Raw genomic sequence first — 23,224 nt, 5'->3', positions numbered from 1 at the left:
CATCTCCTCAACTATATCTGTCCATCTTCCCGGCCTAACTATTTCTCTCTGTCTTTCTCTTCCTCTCTTTTATCTCTACCTCATACACACACACACACACACACACACACACACACACACTGCATTGCTGGCTTCAAGTGCCCATTATGAATTTTGGTCCGCCTGTTTTTGTGCCCATTATCAACAGACCGGCTTTGGGACACACTGAATAGAGAGCCCTTTGTGGATGAACCTCTTTGAATTCCAAATGATGATATGGGACTAGCTCATACACATTTTTTTATTTTATTAAAGCAAAGCACTTATCTTTTTTTTTGTTTTTTGACACTTTTCTCAATTGAAACAGTTTCCTTGCAGCATAGTTAAGTTAAAAAAAACTATTGGCCAAACAGGCTACTTCCCTGTGATGCCACCACGCAAACCAATGCATTAAGTACCAAGAATGAACTGATGAACTCATCAAATGAAGTTGTACTATAGTGCCCATGTTCATCATCGTAATGAATGAACATGTTGCCCAGAGCAAAGGATTGATGTGTTTTTAATAGTTTTTGGACAACAATGGAGCTCTATGGCAAAATAAGCTACGAACAGGCTTTGGCTGCAATTCATCAGTTCATTCTTGGTTTTAATCCTTTCATGGGATTTGTTGACAATAACAAAAATATAGAATATCACCAGACTTATCCTTTAAATGTAGCACTGTAACGATTAGTCAGTTAATTGATTAATCGGCTTCAGAGTGAATGAAGGTGACTCACCTATCCATCCCTCCCTCTCACCATCACTCAATTGCCTGCACTCCTCCATCTCTGCCACTCAGCTTCTGAATCAGTGTGGTGTCATGACTCTCTGAAACTGGTTTGAGGCTCGGACACACACACACACACACACATTGTCACTTTCTCTCTTACTCTCATACACACACACACACACACTCCCTCTGCCCCTTTGCACTGTGGGTTGTGAGTGACCCTTGTGCCAGCCTTGGTGCGCGAATGGCGTCATCTGTCCGGCAGATGCTTTGATCCACTCACAGAACAACATGGAGAAGCGAGAGAGATGTTCACATTAGCATTTGAGTGAAAAGTGATCTCTCTCTTTCTGTCTCTCTCTCTCTCTTTCTCCCGCTCTTCTCTTTTTGTTTTTCATTCAGCACATTGTGAGGCGTAGGTGGTGGTGCTGTATTATCAGTCAAGGATCACTCTGGAACCAGTGAATGAAGGTGACTCATCCATAGAGAAACAACATGGGTTTCACAACCAGATTGCATGATGCATCATAGGCCTAGATCTTTAACCAGATCAAGCCCTTTTAAAATCTTCCTTTTTCCTTTTTGTAATGTTATTACAGTGACAGATTTGGTGAGTGTGACCAGGGAGATTATGGTTTACATGGGTATATTGCTGTTACTCTCCTTGGCAAATCCTCTTTCCAACCATCTGTCTTTTGCCCTGTTCATTAACAATACTACTGCAGAGCGTTTGCATGTGTTTCATGTATTTCAGATGGCTTTTTTTTTATCCCTCTCCATGTGTTTGACTTATCACGTGTCTTTGCCTTACTGGACATTTTTTACATATGAATTTGTGGGATTTGGTCATTTGTGTGTTGTGGATATTTATTATCTACAATGTTAAATAATTATTAAAAGACTCAGTTCTGGCCAAAAACAAAAAAAAAAATCTGACCCAAGGCTGACTTGACCATGCTCACAATATCAAAGTCTCTTCAATGTTACATGAACTGTTCAGCCCATCCACGCCCGTCAAAGCAACCCACCCCTCTTATGTGAAGTGAAAACAGCAACCAACATGCTTTGGAAAAGATTAAATTATTAACCCTAGTGATTGAATGTGTGGGGGAAACGATTATTTACATTATCGATTCATTTGCATTGATTAATTATTTTCTTAATTCATCTATTAATTGTCTGACCTTTAAAATGTCAGCAAATACATGCATGACGTCTAAAAATCGCTGTTTTGTCAACCAACACTCCAGAACCCATTTTTGCCTGTAAAATGACTTCAACCAATCAATTGTCAAAATAGTTAGCGATTAACTGCAGTCGATCAACTAATTGATTAATCAACTAATTGTTTCAGCTCAGTAAACAGTTACTTATCCACATAAGGTAGTTTGCTACACTTAAAAACAGAGAAAGTGGAATGTTATGGAGCACGGTCAAGTACAACAGTAATACAGTAATATGTAAGTAGTAATAAAAGTAATAAGATATATGCACTGATTTGATTAACCACAGCCTTATAATTTGCAAGCCAGCTAGTCATCCCAGTCCCCATGAAGCATCACTGGTGAGGACTTTTAGCAGAACTTGTGTCGAACTAGTCAGGTTGGTGAGTCACCAGAGTTAACAAAATAGAAATAAGCAAACATGTCGAGCATTGACATATTACACACTTTTTATGTAGGCCTATCCTATGAGCTGAATCTGTTCTGGCTCTATGACAAATATTCCCTCCAGTGCCAGAAGATGTAGAGGCGGCTGCTGACAACGGAACTGAGCAAAGAGCCGCATGAATTCATGGGACTGCACCAGTTTTTCAGTCTCACATGGTCCCAGCTTGACAGGCATCCTGAACTCCATCATACTGCCAGGAACATATTCCTGCTGCCTAAAACGAGCGTTGCACACAACCAGCACACAATGGCATAAGCCAACACTCTTAGCCTAGAAGTGTGCAGCCAAAACAAACGGAATAGTTCACAGTGATGAAAAAACTAAATAAAAGTGGTGAAAAATGATTCACTACTACTACTACTGCTGCACAGTCCCGCTCCCTTATGTGATGTCTCTGACCACAGTGAACTTTTTTTAGTGGTTTCAGCATGCCTACATTTGCTCTGTTTTTTTGTCTTTTTGTCTTTTGTACAGTACAAATATGTTCTATTCAAACTCTCATTTCCATGAACCTGAATCCTACGTTTTCTTTTCTACCACAAGAAATTGCAAATGGCACTGACTTAAAAAGCAACTTATCATCTGCAGAAAATCTTGTTTTTGCTGACTACTAGTGGTTTAACTTCTCACCTTGCTACAGTGACGTATAAGTGTACTCGAGGGTGTGTCAGTACATCATGACATCACTCTCCGGTGTGGTTACAGATGCCACACTCATCAGCATCAGCAAAATGACCTACTTAAGTAAAAGTAGCAATACAAGACTATAAAAGTACTCCATTACAAGTTAAAGTCATGCAGTCAAAGTTTTACTTAAGTAAAAGTATTAGAAGTATTAGCAAGTAAGTAAAAGTACTCATTATGCAGAATTGCCCCTGTCTGCATCATGTTATTATATTATTGGATCATTATGATTGATGTATTAATATGTAGGCAGTACTAAAATGTTATAGCTGGTGGAGGTGCAGCTTATTTTTACTACTCCATATACTGTAAAGTAGTTTAATCTTTAACAATACATCATATATTATAAACTAAGCACATTTTTTATACTAAAATCTTAATCCAAAAAGTAACTAGTAACTGTAACTGTCAAATAAATGTAGTGGAGTAAAAAGTATAAATAGTATAAATATTTCGCTCTGAAATGTAATAGAGTAGAAGTATAAAGTAGCGTTAAACGGAAATACTCAAGTAAAATACAAGTACTGTGTGTCAAAAGTACTTAAGTACAGTATTTGAGTAAATGTACTTGGTATCTTACCACTGCCCTTCAGTATTGTGCAACAGACCTAAAACTTCTAACCAAACACTGCAGTAAAACACAGAGTTTTTTCCTGCAGTAAGTTACTCTTTAATGTCTACCACTGCTGTATACTGTATACAGTCAGAAGTGCAGTAACACGTTCAGCTTCTCAATCTAACATATGCAGTTCCCTCTCCATTGAATTCTGCCCTGATTTAACTGACACACACACTGACACACTTGTACAGGTGAGACTCTTAAAAAAACCCTCATCAAGTAAGCATCTACATAAACTACTACAGCCAACCCTTCCTCATTACAGCAGTCATCAGTGCTTAGGCCTGTTGACATTCTGACTCTGCTGAAACCTACATTGGTGGCTTAATTGGTATGACAAGCAGAGTGAGAGGCATCATTAGCCGCTGGCTCTTGTGAAAATGAGGATATCGCTGAGAAGAGGAGATGGAGAGGAAAGTAAGCAGTGATTTTATATATATATATGTGTTTATAATTACTGCTTTACCTTACACATACACACTTATGATGACACACACACACACACACACACACACACACACACACACACACACACACACACACACACAATATGTTGTCTTATATGGTTGTCAAAACTAAGAACAAAGCAGTTTGTTGTTTCTAGATTCTTGACTCGGAAAAAGTGTGATAATTCATTGTTCATGGACATGTAATCTATGAACCTTGATTGGCCAATTCCTGATGGGCTTAGAAAATGGTGCCTACTTCTTGTTGCCATCCAGTGAAAACAGTGTAGCTCCGAATTAGGTCATTTTGAATTTTGAATGTTCCTTTACGGGTTGAGAAAATCCTCCTACTTCTTAAGCTAAATAACAACCATTTAAAAACTCATTGCTTTATCTGACAATTACATTGTCAGAAAGATGAAAACAGGGTTTTCTAACCTCATGAAAAGTTGACCTTTTGGAGATACATGGTTCATAGTACAGCAACGTGTTGGAATTAGCACTAGTTCACAATCATCTTCCACAAAGCAGACGATGAAAAATTATAACCCACCCACTTTACGGATATTGAAAATGTGAACAATTGATAATAATGAGAGTGGAAAAAATGGGGATTGTGTTTCACACCATAGGGGATATAATTTATATAATTTTCATGTTGTACTTGCTGCCAATGTTGGCTTATGTCAATGCCAATGTCTCACTGCATTTAATTCGAACTAATTCTGACTAATATTGCTCTTTCTTGGACACCTTTCCACTGAAAATTAAATTGGTCTTGATGACATGAATATGAGCACACAATCAGTCACCGCGCACCTGAAATCCCAGAGGAGATGCTCATATTATTGTTGATGTTCCACTTATTTGTGCAGAAAAACAAGATGGCTGACTGGTTTATTGCCTGGTGCGCAGTACCTGTCAACTGTCATCCGCCTACTGTCAACCTGTATAGAAAGAGAGAGCCAGAGCATCACTATGAGTCAGAAGAAAAGAGTTGAGTTGCTAGATGTTTCTGCATCACTTTGACACATTGACAAGTGGTGTGCTGAAACTTGTCAAATCCTTTGTTCCTTCCTTCTCCTGGTCCTGCTGTTGGCAGCTGAATGCTTCTTCTGTTTTTACCCTCAGAGGTTGCAGCCTTTGTCCTGATGCAGTTACTAGGCAGTGCAGTTCTGGGGACATTAGTCCTCGTACAATTTAAATTTCCTTTCTGTGCTTGACTAAAAAACTTTACTTCACTTTCCAACAAAAGATTCTGTGCTCAGATACCAGTGATTCCAGGTGTGTTTCATGCGACGCATACATCAGTGACTTAGCGAGGTGCCTTGGTAGCATTAGTCACGCCTGGTAGCATACAGCAGCCTACACTTCAGCTGCGTCTCGCACCATTAGCCCGCCAGTCTCGAGCCATTACCTCCCAGCAGCTTAGCTCTAAGCTGCAGCAACAGCTGGGAGAGCAAGCTAACACGGCGGCTACAAGCTACAGTTTACACAATGTCAAATCTCTCCACATGTCAGTGCTGAAGTGCACAGAGAGCAGATGACAGCTTAGAGTCAAGCCTCGCTCAGCGCTCACGTGCTGCAGAGTGCAGCCACAAGAGCAGGCAGGGATGATGAATTAACTGGACAACAACTCTTCACAATATGTAAGTCAGAGGCTTAAAACACTAACGTCTGTCTGGTTGTGTCATTAACCCAGAGGAACAGATCTGCCTTTAGATTACAGACATTATGATTATGTAAGGTTCTTCAGTCAAAAATCACAATCTGTAAGCAACTTTACTTTAGGCTGACCAGATGTCCCAGACTGACACAGCCTCTGGTGATTTCACAGAGATTACTCTCAATGAGAGGAATGACGTGCAAATTAATTGTTTTACCTTACTACTGTTGGTTTGACTGCTGCTCAAAAGTCAGAGGATGTTGTTTTCAAGCGTTGCCAAGCATCACCGTCAGGCTCAGAGCTGATTTAGTTTTACTTTCTCAACAGTGTTTTAGTGTTGACTCGTGCTTTAGTTTTCTTGCAACATATTGCAAATGCAGTGACAAGCTCTTCAGTCAGTTCACAATGAAAGTAATAATGAGTAATAATCCAATCATTTTTTTCTGTTGTTGTATTGGTTCCCTAATACGCCTATATTTTGGTGTTAACATGTTTCTGTCTATCAGGTAGATAGATATCAAAAACATTTTTGTCTTCCTCCATTTCAGACAAATTTCACACTGAGTTGCTTAAAAAAAAAGTAGAAAGACAAGCTGCCAGATCTACTTTAAAAAACAAAGATGTTGATCCAGATGTGATGAATTACAGGAGGACCAGCGAGTTCACAGAAAAACAGTAATTATTTAATTATTACTGGGGTGAAAAATGACCCACATATGCTCTCTGGCAGGGATTAAAATCACTGACCAGCGCAGGTAATGGTAAAGTCACCCCACCTCCTCTAGAGAAATAAACTCCAAATGGAGAAATCAAATTTACAGGATCATTTACTCCATCTGGTTCAAAATCTAGCATTTTTTACTTTTTGTTATTTAAATTATAAGAAAAATGCTGGTCAGTTGAGTTAAGGCAGTCATTAGTTATACAATATTATACTTTTATATTTTGTTTTTGTGAATTCTGTAATTTTCACAACATGCATTGTGTTGTGTTTATAAGATCTAAAGTGCATGAAAACTCATACTTTAATTATCAGAAATCAATAAGCTTGAAAGTCTCAGATGTCCAAACAGCTGGACAATATGAGCAATTACATAAGCTGCTGATTTAATCACAGATATCAAATTGCAATCTGCAGTTATTGGTCTCATGCCTGGTTACATAAGCCAGTGTGTTAGTTAGCTGGTAAATTTTAGGGCTTGTTGGGGACACTGGTTTCCACCTGCTGTCCCAAGGCAGGAAACAATGATGGGGAATTTGAGAATATGACACACTGAAGACTCCCAGTGGCAGAGTGGTCCTTTAGTGCCTGACTTTTGTGTGAGAACAACATGTAAAGAGGAGTGTACTATTCCAAGTTGCACACACCTAATTATACAGGAAACGCATCAAACTACAGTAAATATATCTTTTTTTGTTTTTATTGTTATCCCTGCCATGTTTACACCTCTTCCTGTGCTCGAGTATGACTGCACAGATATATAATACACTTGGCGTCAGACCAGATGGTCTCTTTTTAGTGCTGCTTACAGGGTGTGCAAATGAAAACATCACACGTCGCCAAAATGCAGCACGTCTAAATGCTGGAGTGTGAAGAACACTGTTTGCAAGACTGTCCCCAAGAAGGGAAACACTCGGCTCTCACACACACTCTTCGCCTCAGGTCTCTTTGCCCTTTGTATCTGTTATCCAGCGCTACTTGTGTCTGAAAACGGCCACCTAACCAAAACACACACAGTGGGGCACCTGTGCTGTAGCGCAGCCACCAGCTGACTTCGGCAAAAGTCCTCATATTGCAGTTAAATAAAACAGAGAAATTAGTGAATGTTTGCCATTTACGCTTGATAAATAAGTAAAATTATTGATCATAAAAGTTATTGATGATTAATGTGTTGATCAACTTATCAATTAATTGACTAATTGTTTCACCTCGAATTGCTGGAAATTTGTTTCTCTCTGACTAATTAATTTTCACTGATTCATTTAATGTGACTTTTGAAAACACTGTTTCCATATTGTGATTGATGTAGTTGCATGTTGCCTTTTTTGTACTTACAAAGGCTTTAGTATGGATCAGTAGACAGTAGATTGTGCTTATGTTGCATTTTTGCAGGTCAGCATGTTTGTCTACAATCTTAAAGCCTGTCAGAGCCTGTTGTTGTGTGTGCACAGACTAAAGTGATGACTGGGATTCTGGGAAGCTGGAAAGTAGGAGTATAGTATTAAAGGTTGCCCTATGGAGTTTTTGACCACCAATAGCGCCATGGAGTAATGTCTCTATGAGTGGGTCTCAATTTAGTTTGTTCTCGTACAAGTGCGCAACAACCATTGATGCATTAAGAGAGCTGAATACTGTGTCGCCACTCAGCCTTGCTGCTAATTTGTCCCAGTGGCCCCAATGAAAAAAAACCCTGACCACAGACCACCATTATAATAGAGATGTCTGTAAAACAGTTGACAGTACACCTGGAACTCCAAGGTAAAGTGATCTTCCAACCACTCAAAGCGATTTACACTACATGTCGACCGAGCAGCAACCTCCGGCTCCAAAAGCGAGTCAATCCCCATAGACCCCCATGTTAAAATGCCCAATATTACAGCAGAAATAAACGTGTTTACAGGCTGGTACAAAAAACGGTTTTGGTCTCTATAGCTAATTGCCCTGTTCATGACAACTGTACGGGGAGTGAATTTTTATATAACTCATGTGTTTAAATTATATTAAGACTAAAAGTTAAGGCTTAAAGTTATGCATAATTAAGGAAGTGGCCGCTTTGAGTGACAGGTGGGTGGCTGGTTTCATCCAGGCTTCATTCGGCCCACTCACGCTCCATGTCTTTGCACATTTTCGGATTAGCTAGGAGCCGGAGGAGTCAAGCCGGAGCCACCACACTCAGCTTCGCTCTGGTTCTTGACTACGTTGATATTTTATACAGTCAAAGATGTCAACTTTCACACACACAGTCATACAATGATGGCAGAGGCTGCAAGGTGCTACAGGTGATCCATTAAAGTTATATAATTGAGAAACTCTAATGCACATGTGCAGTAGGCCGCACAACGTCGAAGTAAACCCAGAAGGTAGGAAATGTTTTTCATTCGTTCACTCACTCACAAGCAATTTTCGTTCAAGTGAATGGTGAGTCTGGTATCCAGTTCTTATAATACATCTGTAATTGAGAAATTGTTTACATGAAAAGTTTAGAGGGGACCTGTAACCTTGACTGATGAATTATAAAATTGTACCTGGGAATGTGTCTTGTTCAGTTAGCACATCAGTGATGGTTGCTAGTGGGTTGTCCTGACTTACTTGCCGTGATGGAAGTTGTCTATTTTATTATGGCAGATTCTCAAATGCAGTATTTCCCTACACTCTTGTATGTTGCACAATTTGTTCCTCCACTGGTTTGAGATGAGTTTGATTACTGAAGCTGAAGCTTTAAAGAATTACTTCAAAGCCAACTTTTGTTTTCTCTGTACTAACATGCTTAAGTTCAGCTAGATAAAACAGGAAATCTGGCCCCAACAGCTGCATAAAACAACACCAACTGTCTCCTGCACCCTCCTTTATGTGCTTTCCTGAAGAAAACATGTTTAATGGTGTGATTATGTAATACCACTGTGTGTATGTTCATATCTACTGTATATTTGTGCATGCACCACAGCATGCGTGATGAGTGGATTTTCCTTATGCTTATTAACATGGCAGCTCATTAAAATCTTCTTGCAGGCTGACAATGACAGAAGCCTTCTGCCTAAATAAATCCCAAAGACCTGGACAGGAGAGGGAGCACAGGAGGAGGAAACGAGTGCTCACCAATTAAGAAGATGGAGAAGATTTTTTAGAGAGTTTCAGCATTGGGTCAGACTGTTCCAGGCCTAATAAAGTTAAACAATTTAGAAAAATTATGAGTGCAACAAAAAGTGACATAATATCAGTGGACATTGCCATTATTTAGGCCGCAGGCTTATTTCAGCCCACATAGCCTGTATGTTACACACGGGACACTTGGTTTCCAAGCTTGTTTAGGTTAAAGAGTCAAAGAGCTAACGGCTCTATTATTAGCCTCACAGTTTTTCCAACCTAGTGTCACCAATGCATTTGTAATGGAAGGTAATTAAGGCTCGATCATCTCGAAGATAAACATAGTTCTATTTCGCCACAGATAAAACCATTCATCTTGCTTATCAACATGCCCCCCGTGCCAATTATGTACAACTTCCTTGTGAAATTGGAGTAGGTCATGTGTGGATGAGAATTCATTTTCTCTGTTTAATAAGAGGAAATCGAAGTGTGCTGAAACTTCTGACATTTTCAGAAGGGATGGAAGTCTGGCTACAAAAGAAAGGCTTGCAAAAAAAGAGAGAAATGTAAAGGCGGGTAAAGACAATGAGAACAAGTAGAAAGAGTGTGAAGACTTAGCGAGAGAGAGAGAGAAGCAGAGAGAAACTGAGACATCAAGCCAGAGGCAGGCTGGGGATACGAGTGTGGGCATTGAGCTCCCATCAAAGTTTTATTAAATTAAGAGGAATTTAGTAAATCTTCTTCTGGGGAAAAGAACAGAGAGCTGCTGCACCTGAAGTCCAGGTCCTTAAGAGAAGCACAGAACGTAGGAGGAGGAGTGGATAATGAGGATGGAAATGAGAGGAGAGAGTGGCCAGAGGAGAAGGAACATCTGAGGAGGGGTGGTGAGTAATGTGAAGTAAGAACTAGCACATGGAGGTCAAGCAAAGTTGGAAAAATGGGAGCGTAGAAGAGGGAAGTCTACAACATTGTCACTTCTCCTTGCATGAACCTGGAGGAAGGAAAGGTAGAACAAAGAAGGAAGTCTGGGAACTGGAGAGCTTTCTGCCTGCAGGGAAGATGGAGGAGAAAAGGGGTGCATCAGAGGAGTGAAGAGGAGGAGAATGTGGTTTGTAGTATGTTGTGTGTGTCAAAAGGCCAATCCCTGCCGGGCTGTGATGAACAAGAGGAGGAGTGGTAATCAGGGCACAACTGAGATGCAGTATAATGAGCTTAGCCTGTGAGATGAGCCTCACAAAGAGACCAATTGGCCTGTAAAAGGCCCTAAAGTCTGTACACACAGACACAGATTTGCAGATTCGCTGACAGTTACTGTAAAGAGTGTGTGATGATGTGTATCAATACAGTGCATGATCTCCCTTGTATCCATGTATTCGTGCGAGTTACACCGTGGCTGCAAGTGTTGGTGTGTTCTCCAAGTTCTGCATGTGTGTTTACCCCCTGCTGGGAGTATGGGAGTGTGTGTGTGTGTGTGTGTGTGTGTGTGTGTGTGTGTGTGGGTGACCTACCCTTCTCTTTGCTAAGTGCTTCTGCTCCCTCTCCTTGCATTTTTATGAGCATTTGGTCCTTCAGAACATTATTTGGTCCTCTCTCTTTCTTCTCTGTTCTGATGCAGAATCAAACAGAGAAGAGCCTTCATTATTGTCGGACATCTATTCATAGCTTCATAGCTAGTGTCAGTCATTTGTGTTTAACCATATATATATTTACATTTTAGGGTTGCACCAATCAAACTTTTTCGACACCTCAAATACCGTTTTCTGCCAAAAAGGAGTACTGATCCGATAACAGCGCACTTTTACAAAATTTTAAATCTATAAACCTCACAGTGTGGAACTCATTGGGATCATTTTTATATAAGGTGAGTATTAATATAACTGATAATGGAAACACTGAATTTTAGAATGACATTGATGAAGGTGTATTTAAAGTTGATTGGTTATATCAGCGCCAATACTGATCAGGTAGATAGGATCGGTGCATCCCTATTTTACATACAGGTTATCAAACAACAATAAGAAATCTGTGTTTTTTAATTATTTTTATTTTTAATTATTTAAAATTATCTTTTAAATACAATACAATTAACTGTGGGCTATAATAAAAATATCAAGAGGCTATAATTTATATTTTTATAATAACAATGTATAAAATGACAATGTGAAAAAAATGTGACAATGAGAAATGGGTCACTCGTAGTGATTAACCTACAGAGAATTATCACCTGAATCTGCAGCTCTCCTCGGCTTTACAGAGCTTTATCGCGAGTTTCAGTCCGGCCCGCAACTTTACTGTTTTGGTTAGCTCTCACCGCTTTCATAGAATCATTTTCAGCCACACTGTGAGCTGTTTTCTCAGCGAAAAATCTCTAAAAACCCACTGTACAATACCTCAGCACCAAACAGCAGACAGACATAGTTAGTGACTAGCTGGTGAACATAGTGGAGCATTTAGCAGCTAAACCAGATATTTCCCTCAGGAGTTGGTGGAGACCAAAAACTGAGCTAAAAGAGAGTGAATATTGGACTTACATTCATCAGGTGGACAGAAAGACGACTCCACATGAATGAGAACTGCTGGATGTGTAAATAAGCAGCTGTTTGCTAACAAGTTTGACAATGTTGTGTTTGCAACTTGTTTCTGCTGCCCATAAGTGGCCAAAAAAATCAGTTATCGCAGGTTTAAGCTTTACTTCTTATAATGTTGCATATCGACTTGTTCTGTATGAACATGTAGAACGAAGAAGAGATGAGATGGAACATGTTTCTGGAAGTCAATTGGATTATGTTGTTTTTTAGTAAACAGCTCTGAAAAGCAATATTAGATCGGTCAGTTGGTAAATTTCTGGTTGAGGGTAAGATGGAGCATGAGCTTGACTGGCGGATTGGTGCATCATTGGCAGTAATCTGGGTGTACCGGAGGTAGCTGAGCCTGAAGGCTTGATATATGTTCCAACCCTCAACTATGGTCCTGGCCTTTGGATAGCGGCCAAAAGAATGAGATTGCGTATCACAGGATGTCTGGGCTCACCCTTAGGGACAGGGTCAGGAATTCAGACATTAGGAGGCAGCTCGGAGTAGAACCATTTTTTCTTCATCTTGAAAGGATACTGTTGAGGTGGTCTGGACATCTGATTAGTCTACCCTCTGGACGCCTCACTGTGGAGGTATTCTGGGCATGTCCAATTTGGAGGAGACCCTGGGGCAGACCCAGAACCTTCTGGAGGGATTACATACCCCATCTGGCCTGGGGACGCCTTATGATCCTTGCTTCACCATGACCTTGAACCAGAAATTTGTAAAATGGATGGATAGATAAATGCCTGGTTTATCGTGCAGCTTTATTAGAATATAAACAGTTGGAAAAGTGTATAAAATAATGTTGGCTTTCAAATCAATCAAGACAAAAGTACTGTACATTATTAAAACACAGTCAGTTGTTTTTAGCCAGAATCTTGTAATGTGTTTGTGTTTTAGATACATCTCTCAGTCAGGTACATTCACTGTCTCACACACACACACACACACACATAAACAGATAGCTGTCCCAGAAATGTCAGTCTGAGCCAGTGTTTGTGGCCGCAATGTTACTCAAGAGAGGAGTTGTTCAGAAAGGTGGACTTTCGAGGAGTTTAGCCTCCCTGACATGTTTGCCTCTCCTGGGCCTACACGCTGTGTTATTGTGACCCATCGTACTCCTCACACTAACCTAGTTTGATCTCTTTTAAGTTGAACTTCCTCTGTTTACCTCAAGAGCTCGGCCCTCTTCTTTGGATCACACTTTTTGGAAACTTTGTAAGTGGCTGTTGTGACCAATTGGAGCATGGACAATATTAATGAATAATTGAGTGCTTTATGTGCCGTAATACCACATGTCCCAATTACATCCAGGAACCTCTCCAATCTGTGCTCCTTCCACCAGATAAACGAGTCCACCAACCTGACTAAAAGGTGTTGAATTGCACAATCTTTATGCAACTGTCCCCTCAGACAACAACATTTATTTTGTCTTTAATTATTCCAGACATACAAGCACTCATCACTGGATGTGATTGCTGAATGAATGGAAGCTCATTTAGTGCAGACAGACTAACGATGGTGCTAGATCCTGCTCCCCACTGAGGTGAAGTGTGGAAGATGAATAGTCATAAAATCTGCGCTCTCAGCAAGTAAAAGACTCGGAGTGGCCTGTTGGGAGGTGTATGAGATGAGGAAGCACACCACAGAGTCTAACCTGATTTAAGAACTTAATGGCTGCGTGTGAACAACACCTCACTGCTGAGCAGAATTTCATAAAGCTCAAATTGTTTTTTGTCGTCGATGATTAATGTGCATAACAATGCCTCTGAGTACATGGAGATTATAGATAACAGAGGTGGATTTAGTATTATTATGTATTTACTTCTTATTTAAATGCCACTGCAATGGCTGTGTCTATTGCTCTTTGGCATTTAACAAATTCCAAATTGATATCAAGTTCATTTTGTTGCCTGACTCACTAATAAATGTGATGATTAAGTCTGGATTTAGGTTTGATTTACTAATAATGAAAACAGACTGCATGCTGTATCAGAGCCCGTATGAATAGATCTAGTATTTGTAAAAAAAAATCTGTCTGAAAAATATGTAATGTTTAAAGAATGCATTGCATTTGAGTCAAGGTGATCATTTCTGCCTCCCTCCTTTCCTTCCCTTTGCCCTCATTCTTCATATTTTCTTCAAGTTCATCACTTCTTTCCTGCAACTTCTGCAGATTGCTTTCATTATTGTTCAGTCATCACAAATGCAACAGCAAAGACTGACCAGGGACATAAGACTTGCTTTGCTGTCATAAACACAGTTCTCAGCACTCTGTATAATAGACACACACACACACACACACACACACACACACACACACAGACAGTGCAGGTGTGTCCTGTCTTAATCTCTCTCTGCCTCCAGCCTGTGGTGTGTGTGTGTGTGTGTTTCATGTTCTTATGTCCTGGTGGGGACTTGAACCTGAATGCACACTAACACATGTGGACTTGTGTCACCGTGGGAACAAAAATTGAGGTCCCCACGGGTACAGACTGCCTTTTGAGGGTGAAGACTTGGTTTTAGGTTTCAGGTTACAATTAGGTTAGGGTAAGGGTTAAGGTTAGGCACTTAGTTGTGATGGTTAAGGTTAGGTTAAGGGGCTAGGGAAAGCCTTATGTCAATGACTGTCCCTCACGGGGATAGTGAAACAAACGTGTGTGTGTGTGTGTGAAAAGTATTTGGTCAGCAGGAGCAAACAAGAGTCTGGAAACAGAAGTGTTTGCATTCTCTTACAGTCCACACCGAGTGCTTCTCTGTTCACTGAACATTTCTGTCTGTCCAGCACAAGAATGAAAATATAACAGAAATTTAAAGCTGCGTGTATCTCAACAGAGCACTTTAGCGTCTTTAAGCTTATTGTTTTGTTTTCTGGCTTCATTGTTTTGGTTCACTCTCACCGCTCTCATCAGGGTTGTTCTCAGCAAAAAAGCTCTGAAAAACCACTGTACACTACATGCTCAAAATCAAACAGCAGACAGACGGAGTTAGTGACTATAGCTGGGGAACATAGTGGAGCATTTAGCAGCTAAAGAGCCAGATATTTTCCTCAGGAGTTGGAAGAAACCAAAAACAGAGCTAAAAGGAAATGAATATTGGACTTTCATTTGCCAGATGTCCAGAAATACAACTCCAAATGAATGATAATGTTGTTTTGTATGTGCTGCTAAATAAGCAACTTGCTAACAAGTTTGCCATATCAACTTTATAAAGTGATACTATGTAAATGTGTTTACAGCTTGTTTCTGCTAGCCACAAGTGGCCAAAAAATCAGGTGTTGCAGGTTTAAGTGTTAATTTAGCTACAGCTGGAACAATTAAATGATTGATTGATTAGTCGATCAAAAGGAAATGAATTGGCAACAATTTTGATACTTCGATATAGTCATTTAAGTCATTTATAAAGCAAAAATAGCTGAAATTCTCTTGTTCCACTTCCAACTGATACTGAAACACTGATTTGTGTTTTGGTCTGTTGGAAAAAGTTATAGGAAATTGTGATAGGCATTTTCCACAATCATTAGTTATAATGATGTATGCAATTAAGAAGAGTAAAAGTTACAAAGAAAAATTGCTATGTTGCTTGCTGCTGAACTCATAATGAGATATACAATATGAGATAAAAAATAAAAACATTAGCTCAATCTGAAATACCACTGAAGGAATGGAAAAAATGCTTGACTGAGGCCAAATCATAAACATAGTGTTATTTAGCACTTCAAGATAATCAAGTCATGCAATTGAATTTATCACATGAGAGTTTTATGAATAATTTATAGACCTACAATACAGTATACCAGGGGTGTGTGCGTATATGTGTGTGTGTGAGACTCTACTCATGCCTACCCCTGCATTTGTGTAATCGCAGACAGGCTGGTAAACAGTGTGTGTTTGCGGGCAGACGTCAGGGAGCTGACCTATTCCTCAGAATGGAGGCGGAGGCAGCTTGTGATGAATGTCACCACCGGGGAGGGACCACAGGAGAGATATGGAGGGAGGGGAGGAGGAAGGGGATGTAGCAGGTTTTTGAGCCATTTCAGTACAAAAACACATGTTTCTTTGCCCCGTGAATGATGATATTCACAATTGGCTAAGAGGAGCCACGCACCAGCTTTTACTCCTGTGAAAGTGAGTCACAACCTGTTGACTTGTTTACTGTAAAAAGGCTTTTGCTCATTGCTGCATCATTCACCTTGGCCAGCTCCTCCCCACATGCCCACACTTGTTTCTGCTACTGAATAGATGCTGAGAGGAAATATCTTACAGCAAAGTGTGGCACTAAAACTGCCAAGTCAAGTCCAACTAAAAACACAAATATTAGTTTCTTTGGCCTTGTCTACTTTATACTTGTCTACTTTATGTGTAGCTTGTTTCCATTCAATATTTCCACTACTCACACTTAATTATTTAACCAATTAACGTTTTTGAATCAAATACCAGCAATTTCCCCCAAGACACAAGCTGTTGCATGCAGTATCCAACAAATACTCCTCGTTTGACAAAGCAATCTCAACTAACTCACTTGTTCAGGAGCTTTTGCCCATATAACACATCCTCATCAGCACTATAGACGATCAAGCTCTTCATTATTCTGAGCACTTTGAGAACTTCTTATCCATGTTGACTGAAAAGTTGACAGTTCAGTCTTGACCTTGGAAACAGCAGTTGACTAAGCCAGTGAAGCTCATCTAATTTGAAAAAATAGAAATTATGATTTGAGAGAGAAAAATCAACACACAAGTAAGATTACAAATTTATGTGATGCTGATTTTTAAAGTTATTGTCACAAAAACTTACCAACTATGGTAGTCTGCGCAAGACATGCCTCAGTTTTCCACCAACCTGAGTCAGTTGTAAGTTGATTAAGACTGCAGAAAAACTAGTCAGAAAGAATACAACAAAAAGCTCAAAGTAAATATACTGTAAATGGTTGAAACAACCAGTTTCTGTCACTCCAAATGGCAGTAGTACAAATGCAAACTTGCCATCTATCAAAGGGATATGATAAAGGGGTACTTAGGCCCATCTGATAGGGCTGTGGGGGTACGTTGCACAAAAAAGGTTGGGAACCGCTGGACTAAACAATGTTAACTCGAGGTCCATTTATGTGCCTGTTGTGGAGCTCTCAACTTCATGCAAAGCTTGAACATCTACAATTACAAACAACTAAGCAAACTCAATCTGCTGATGAGGAATGTGTGATACAGTCAAAAATTCCAGAACAAGTGAGTAAGTGGACCTTGAGTTGAGATTGTTTTGTCAAATGCTGTTTCCAAGGTCAAGAACAAACCGCCATGCTCACCAAATATGCTGTTTGTTGGTGCCTTCCAAAATATCCCACTTGCCTCGATCGCCGGTAAGACATTGTTCATCGGTGCCTTTCAAACTGTTACAAATGACCACTGCATAAATGATTCATATGAGCAATTTTTGTTCTGCCACCACTATGATTACACCTGCAGTGACTCATTATTTTGGTCACTTGAGGGCAACGGAAACAAGTTGTACACACAATATTCCTATATTACCACCTTTTAAGTTGATATGGCGATCTTGTTAGCAAACAGTAGCTTTTTAACACATCCAGCAGATAAGGAGCAACATTAGCTTTCATTTGGAGTCGGGTTTTGTTCTGCCACCGGCGTTAGCCCGGAGTCAGACGGAGTTCCGTGAGTGTAGCTTGATGTGCTTCTCAGAGACATGGCTACACCAGGATATCCCGGATCATAACGTTTCCATCGACGGCTTTCAGACTGTTCGGGCCGACAGGGATCACACCGGGAGCGGTAAGCGGAAAGGCGGCGGGCTTGCTGTTCTAGTTAACAACAGATGGTGTAACCCTGGTCACATTACCATCAAGCAGAGTATCTGTACCCCGGACATTGAACTGTTAGCTGTGGGACTCCGGCCATATTATCTGCCACGTGAATTTTCACATGCCATTGTTGTGGCTGTTTACATCCCCCCCTCTGCTAACCCGGCATCGGCGCAACAACGCCATTCACACCGCCATAGCACATCTACAGACTCAACACCCGAGTGCACTCATATTAATCTCGGGTGACTTCAACCATGTCAGTGTTTCAACAACACTGACTAATTTCACCCAGTATGTGAGCTGTCCTACTAGGGAGGAGAGGACACTGGACCTGCTGTATGCCAACGTTAAGGACGCATACAGCTCTTCCCCCCTCCCCCCTCTGGGTAGGTCAGACCACAACCTGGTTCATCTTAAACCCTGCTATGTGCCTCTGGTTAAAAGGCAGCCTGTGACCACAAGGACAGTGAGGAGATGGTCAGGGGAGCCTATGAGACACTGCAGGAATGTTTCGAAGTGACAAATTGGGATGCACTCTGTGAGCCTCATGGAGAGGACATTGACGGGCTCACTGAGTGCATCACTGGCTACATTAACTTCTGTGTGGACTGCAATGTCCCAACCAAGACGGTCCATTGTTACCCAAATAACAAACCGTGGGTAACAAAAGACATCAAGGACATTCTAAATGCCAAGAGGAGGGCCTTTACTGATGGTAATAGGGAGGAGGTGAGGGCAATCCAGGCCGACCTGAAGGTGAAAATCAGGGAGGCCAAAGAGAAGTACAGGAGGAAGCTGGAGCGTAAACTCCAGCAGAACAATATGAGGGAGGTCTGGAGCGGCATGAAGACCATCACTGGCTTCAGACCGACTGGCAGCAGAGGAGTTGAAGGCAGCTTGGACAGGGCCAACGAACTGAATCTGTTCTTTAACAGATTCGACACACCGGCTCCTGGTCATCCCCCCTCTAACTCAGCTGCTGTCGGCCCTCAAGCTCCTCTGAGTACTCTGCTCCCCCCTCCCCATCAGGCTAACGGCCCTCTCCAGACCGACGACTCCCCCCCCCACCTGTAACTTCTGCTGTGTGCCTGACTGCTGACCAGGTGAGAGGACAGCTGATGAGGCTCCACTCGAACAAGGCTGCAGGCCCCGATGGCGTTAGCCCCGGGTGCTAAAAGCCTGTGCCCCCAGCTTTGTGGAGTCCTTCAACACGTCTTTAACCTGAGCCTGAGTCTTCAAAGGGTCCCCATTCTGTGGAAGACATCTTGCCTCGTTCCTGTGCCGAAGACGCCACGTCCCAGTGGCTCCAAGGACTACAGACCGGTGGCACTGACCTCCCACATAATGAAGACCCTGGAGAGACTAGTGCTGGAACAGCTGCGGCCCATGGTCAGACCCCTCCTGGATCCCCTTCAGTTCGCCTACCAGCCCCGACTGGGAGTTGAGGACGCCATCATCTACCTGCTTAACCGCATCCACACCCACCTGGACAGGCCGGCAAGCACGGTGAGGATCATGTTTTTGACTTCTCCAGTGCTTTTAACACCATCCGGCCTGCCCTGCTGGGAGAGAAGCTGGCAGCGATGCAGGTGGACGCCCCCCCTTGTGTCCTGGATTGTGGACTACCTGACTGGCAGACCACAGCATGTGCGGCTGCAGCACTGTGTGTCAGACAGCGTGGTCAGCAACACTGGGGCCCCTCAGGGACTGTCCTCTCTCCCTTCCTCTTCACCATCTACACCACAGACTTCAGCTACCACACAGAGTCCTGCCACCTTCAGAAGTTTTCTGATGACTCTGCTGTGGTGGGATGTGTCAGCGGTGGTGATGAGACGGAGTACAGGGCTGTGGTGGGTAACTTTGTTTCATGGTGCGAGCAGAACCATCTGCAGCTCAATGCGACAAAGTCAAAGGAGCTGATTGTGGATCTACGGAGGGCCAAGGCACCAGTGACCCCGTTTTCCATCCAGGGGTCAGTGTGGACATTGTGGAGGACTACAAGTACCTGGGAGTACACTTGGATAATAAACTGGACTGGACCAAGAACACTCAGGCTGTTTACAGGAAGGGCCAGAGCCGCCTCTATTTTCTGAGGAGGCTGAGGTCCTTCAACATCTGCCGGACAATGCTGAAGATGTTCTATGAGTCTGTGGTGGCCAGTGCTATCCTGTATGCTGTTGCATGCTGGGGCAGCAGGTTAAAGGTAGCGGACGCAAACAGACTGAACAAACTGATCCGTAAGGCCAGTAACATTGTGGGGTGGAGCTGGACTCTCTGGCGGTGGTGTCAGAGAGGAGGATGCTGGCCAAACTACACGCCATCTTGGACAGTGTCTCCCACCCGCTCCATGACGTGCTGGCTAAACAAAGGAGCACCTTCAGCGGAAGACTCATCCCACCAAAGAGCACCACAGAGCGCCACAGGAAGTCATTCCTGCCTGTGGCCATCAAACTATTTAACTCCTCCCTCTAAGGATTAGTCTGTTTGACCCTAGGTCACTAAACTGGACATTGAGCATTACATCTTAATAATAATTGTGCAATATTCTGTTTACTACTCAAGTGCAATATTAGTTTTCCCTTGTTAGTTTTTCTTATTACTGTTACGGATATACCTCAATTACTCTCGACAGTACATGCACCTCCGCTTTTACTTTTACTATTATTTATTACATAATTAGTGACATTGTATTTATACTGTACTTCACCATCTACCAGTAAACCCACTTGGTACTCGACACTTAGTTTATCTTATACTTATACCAACATGTTACTTAATTTATTTCTGACCTGTTTATAGTGTATAATATCGTTTTCTCCTGTGTGCACTGACGTAAAGAAGAGCTACTGGAACAAAGAGTTTCCCTACGGGGATCAATAAAGTATTTCTGATTCTGATTCTGATTTCTGACTACCTGGTGAATGTAAATGCAATATTCACTTTACTTTTACCTCCATTTTTGGTCTCTACCAACTCCTGAGGGAAATATCTAGCTGCTAAATGTTCCACTATGTTCATCAGCTAGTTGCTAACGTTGTATGTCTGCTGTTTGGTGCTGGACAGGTAGTGTACAGTTTTTCACTGGAAACAGTTGCCTGCTGTGGCCGAAAGCAGTGAGAGTGAATCAAAACAATATAATGTTGCGGGCTGTAAAAACCAAAACAATGAGTAAAAGGTTGCTAAAAAGCTCTGTAGAACTAAGGGGAACTGCGGAGCTGGGTGATAATTCTCTGTAGGTTTGTCACCATGAGCGACACCGTTCACATTACATGTAGTCATTTGATACATTGTTAATTTAAAAATAAGAAATAATGTAAAGATAAGAGCAGCTTTAAGGTTTGGGGAACATGGTGGTCATGGTCAAAAGTAACCAATGTTGCAACCATGCATCTAAACCTCCTTCCCCAGAGGTGTTCACATGGTATAACCCCTTCACAGTACTTCTGCTTTTGCTCATGAGAGACAAACGTCAGAATTCTTACGGCCACAAGAGGTCCTTGCCCGGCAAATGTAAAATAGGTAGTTTTAAGCATTTGAACAAATTACCAAAGCTGTCATTTTTCCTGTGAGGACAGTCTCGCTTTTTCACCGACAAATAGAAAAGCTGAGTTTCTCAGCTGAATCTACAGCCGAAACAGGGCAATCAATTTTCTCCACAAGGTGCCAGGGGTGAGATGCCGTGCTGAGGTCTCTGTCTGCCTCTGTCTCTCTAACAAAGCCACCGCCGTTTGTGCTGCTCCACTGGGGATGTCACCTCACAGGTCTTTCCTCCCCTCCTGTCTTCCTTCCTCACCCTTCCTCCCTCCTGTCCTCACTCTCTGGCTCATTAAGCACTTGAAGGTTACGTAATGCTCTATTTACGCAAAGAAATGTCTCACGGCCTATGACTGAGTCCCCTGGGTGTATTTAGGTATTTAGTGGTATGTGAATATGTGTGTGTGTGTGTGTGTGTGGGTGGGTGTGTGTGTCTGTGTGTGCTGTAGCTCTCCTTTGTGTGCACCTTTAGTATTCAGAGATGTTGGGGTGTTGGGGGGGTTGTTTGACTCAAGATTGTCTCCCCTGAGAACAGCTGCAATCGGCGTCCTACTTTGTAGTCTCAGGTAGAGCACAGCGACACATCTTCCACATTTTCATGACCTGCACTGTTCTACTGTGCTCCTTTTCTTCCTCTACAGAAATTAAGGACTCTGTGGCATCTGCTGTGCTACAAAATGTAAGAACAGAGGGAAAATACTTCAAGAAGATGAAACAGGTCCAGGCACATCTCTCTTTCTCTTTCAGTCTCTCGATTAATTCTGGTTCTTTCTTAGAAAAATTCCCCAACTTTGACTAGCTCCAGACAGCCTCTGGTTAGCATTAATTTATCTACAGTATGAAGATGAAATTGCAGAGACGTGGAACTTGGCTTATCCATTATAAGAACCTGTTTGTTGCCTTTATTTTTTGTAATGCAGCAAAGACACAGCTTTTGTGACATCGAAGTTGACATCTTCATCTAAAATAAATAAATAAGTGAAAATATTTCATATATGAAAGGGTAAACTGAAAAACAGGACTAAGAGTCTACAGCCACGCTAGCAGCTCTGTGAGGCTGTACTAAGGCACAGCAGGGTTTTGAGCTAAATGCTAACATTAGTATACTAATATGCTCACATTAACTATGCTAACATGCTGCTTCTAGGCGGGAACCATGTTCACCTTTTTAGCAAGTTAGCATGCTCACATTTCAGTACAGTTGAGGCTAATGGCAACGTAATTCATTTTGCAGGTATTTGATCATAAACCAAATTAAAGTTTTGACAACGATGGCTCCAGATGAAAAGTGAAGTGATTACGATTAATCCTGAGGGGGGCATGAATGTGTGTACCAATTTTCATTCATACCAGTTTAGCAATCCATCCAGTAGTTGGGCCGACTGACATTCCTGTTCCTAGAGCCATGCCACAAACACGGCCAAAAAACTTACAAAGAAAACAAAAACTCACTGTCCAATATGTTAAAACTGTTATGTGTCAGTTTCACATTCTTGCTATGTGATTTTATATTTCAAGTTTTTGAATGTTGATTACATATATATATATATATATATATATATATATATATACACGTGTGTGTGTGTATATATATATATATATATATACACCCTCCGCTGGTGGTCTCATCCTTCGAGCTCGGGTCCTCTACC

At 41.6% G+C, this 23,224-nt stretch overlaps 1 protein-coding gene across 5 annotated transcripts in view; it reads left to right on the top strand.

Moving 5' to 3' along the window:
* The window catches only part of prkcab (protein kinase C, alpha, b), a 110,669-nt gene that overhangs the window by 32,644 nt on the left and 54,801 nt on the right, over nucleotides 1-23,224 (top strand). Inside the window, exon 5 of one of the 5 annotated variants that reach the window (XM_044180914.1) lies at nucleotides 22,214-22,290. The exons of 3 other annotated variants lie outside the window; for them this stretch is intronic. In XM_044180914.1, coding sequence (XP_044036849.1) covers nucleotides 22,282-22,290 — 9 coding nt within the window. In that variant the 5' untranslated portion in view covers nucleotides 22,214-22,281. Of the gene's footprint in view, nucleotides 1-1,156; nucleotides 1,226-22,213; nucleotides 22,291-23,224 lie in introns of all 5 variants that reach the window. One more of the 5 variants, XM_044180915.1, reaches the window with a different exon arrangement.

This window comes from Siniperca chuatsi, linkage group LG21 (genome assembly GCF_020085105.1).
Source record: "Siniperca chuatsi isolate FFG_IHB_CAS linkage group LG21, ASM2008510v1, whole genome shotgun sequence".
Taxonomy (NCBI): domain Eukaryota; kingdom Metazoa; phylum Chordata; class Actinopteri; order Centrarchiformes; family Sinipercidae; genus Siniperca; species Siniperca chuatsi.
This window is presented reverse-complemented; position numbering and strand designations above follow the sequence as displayed.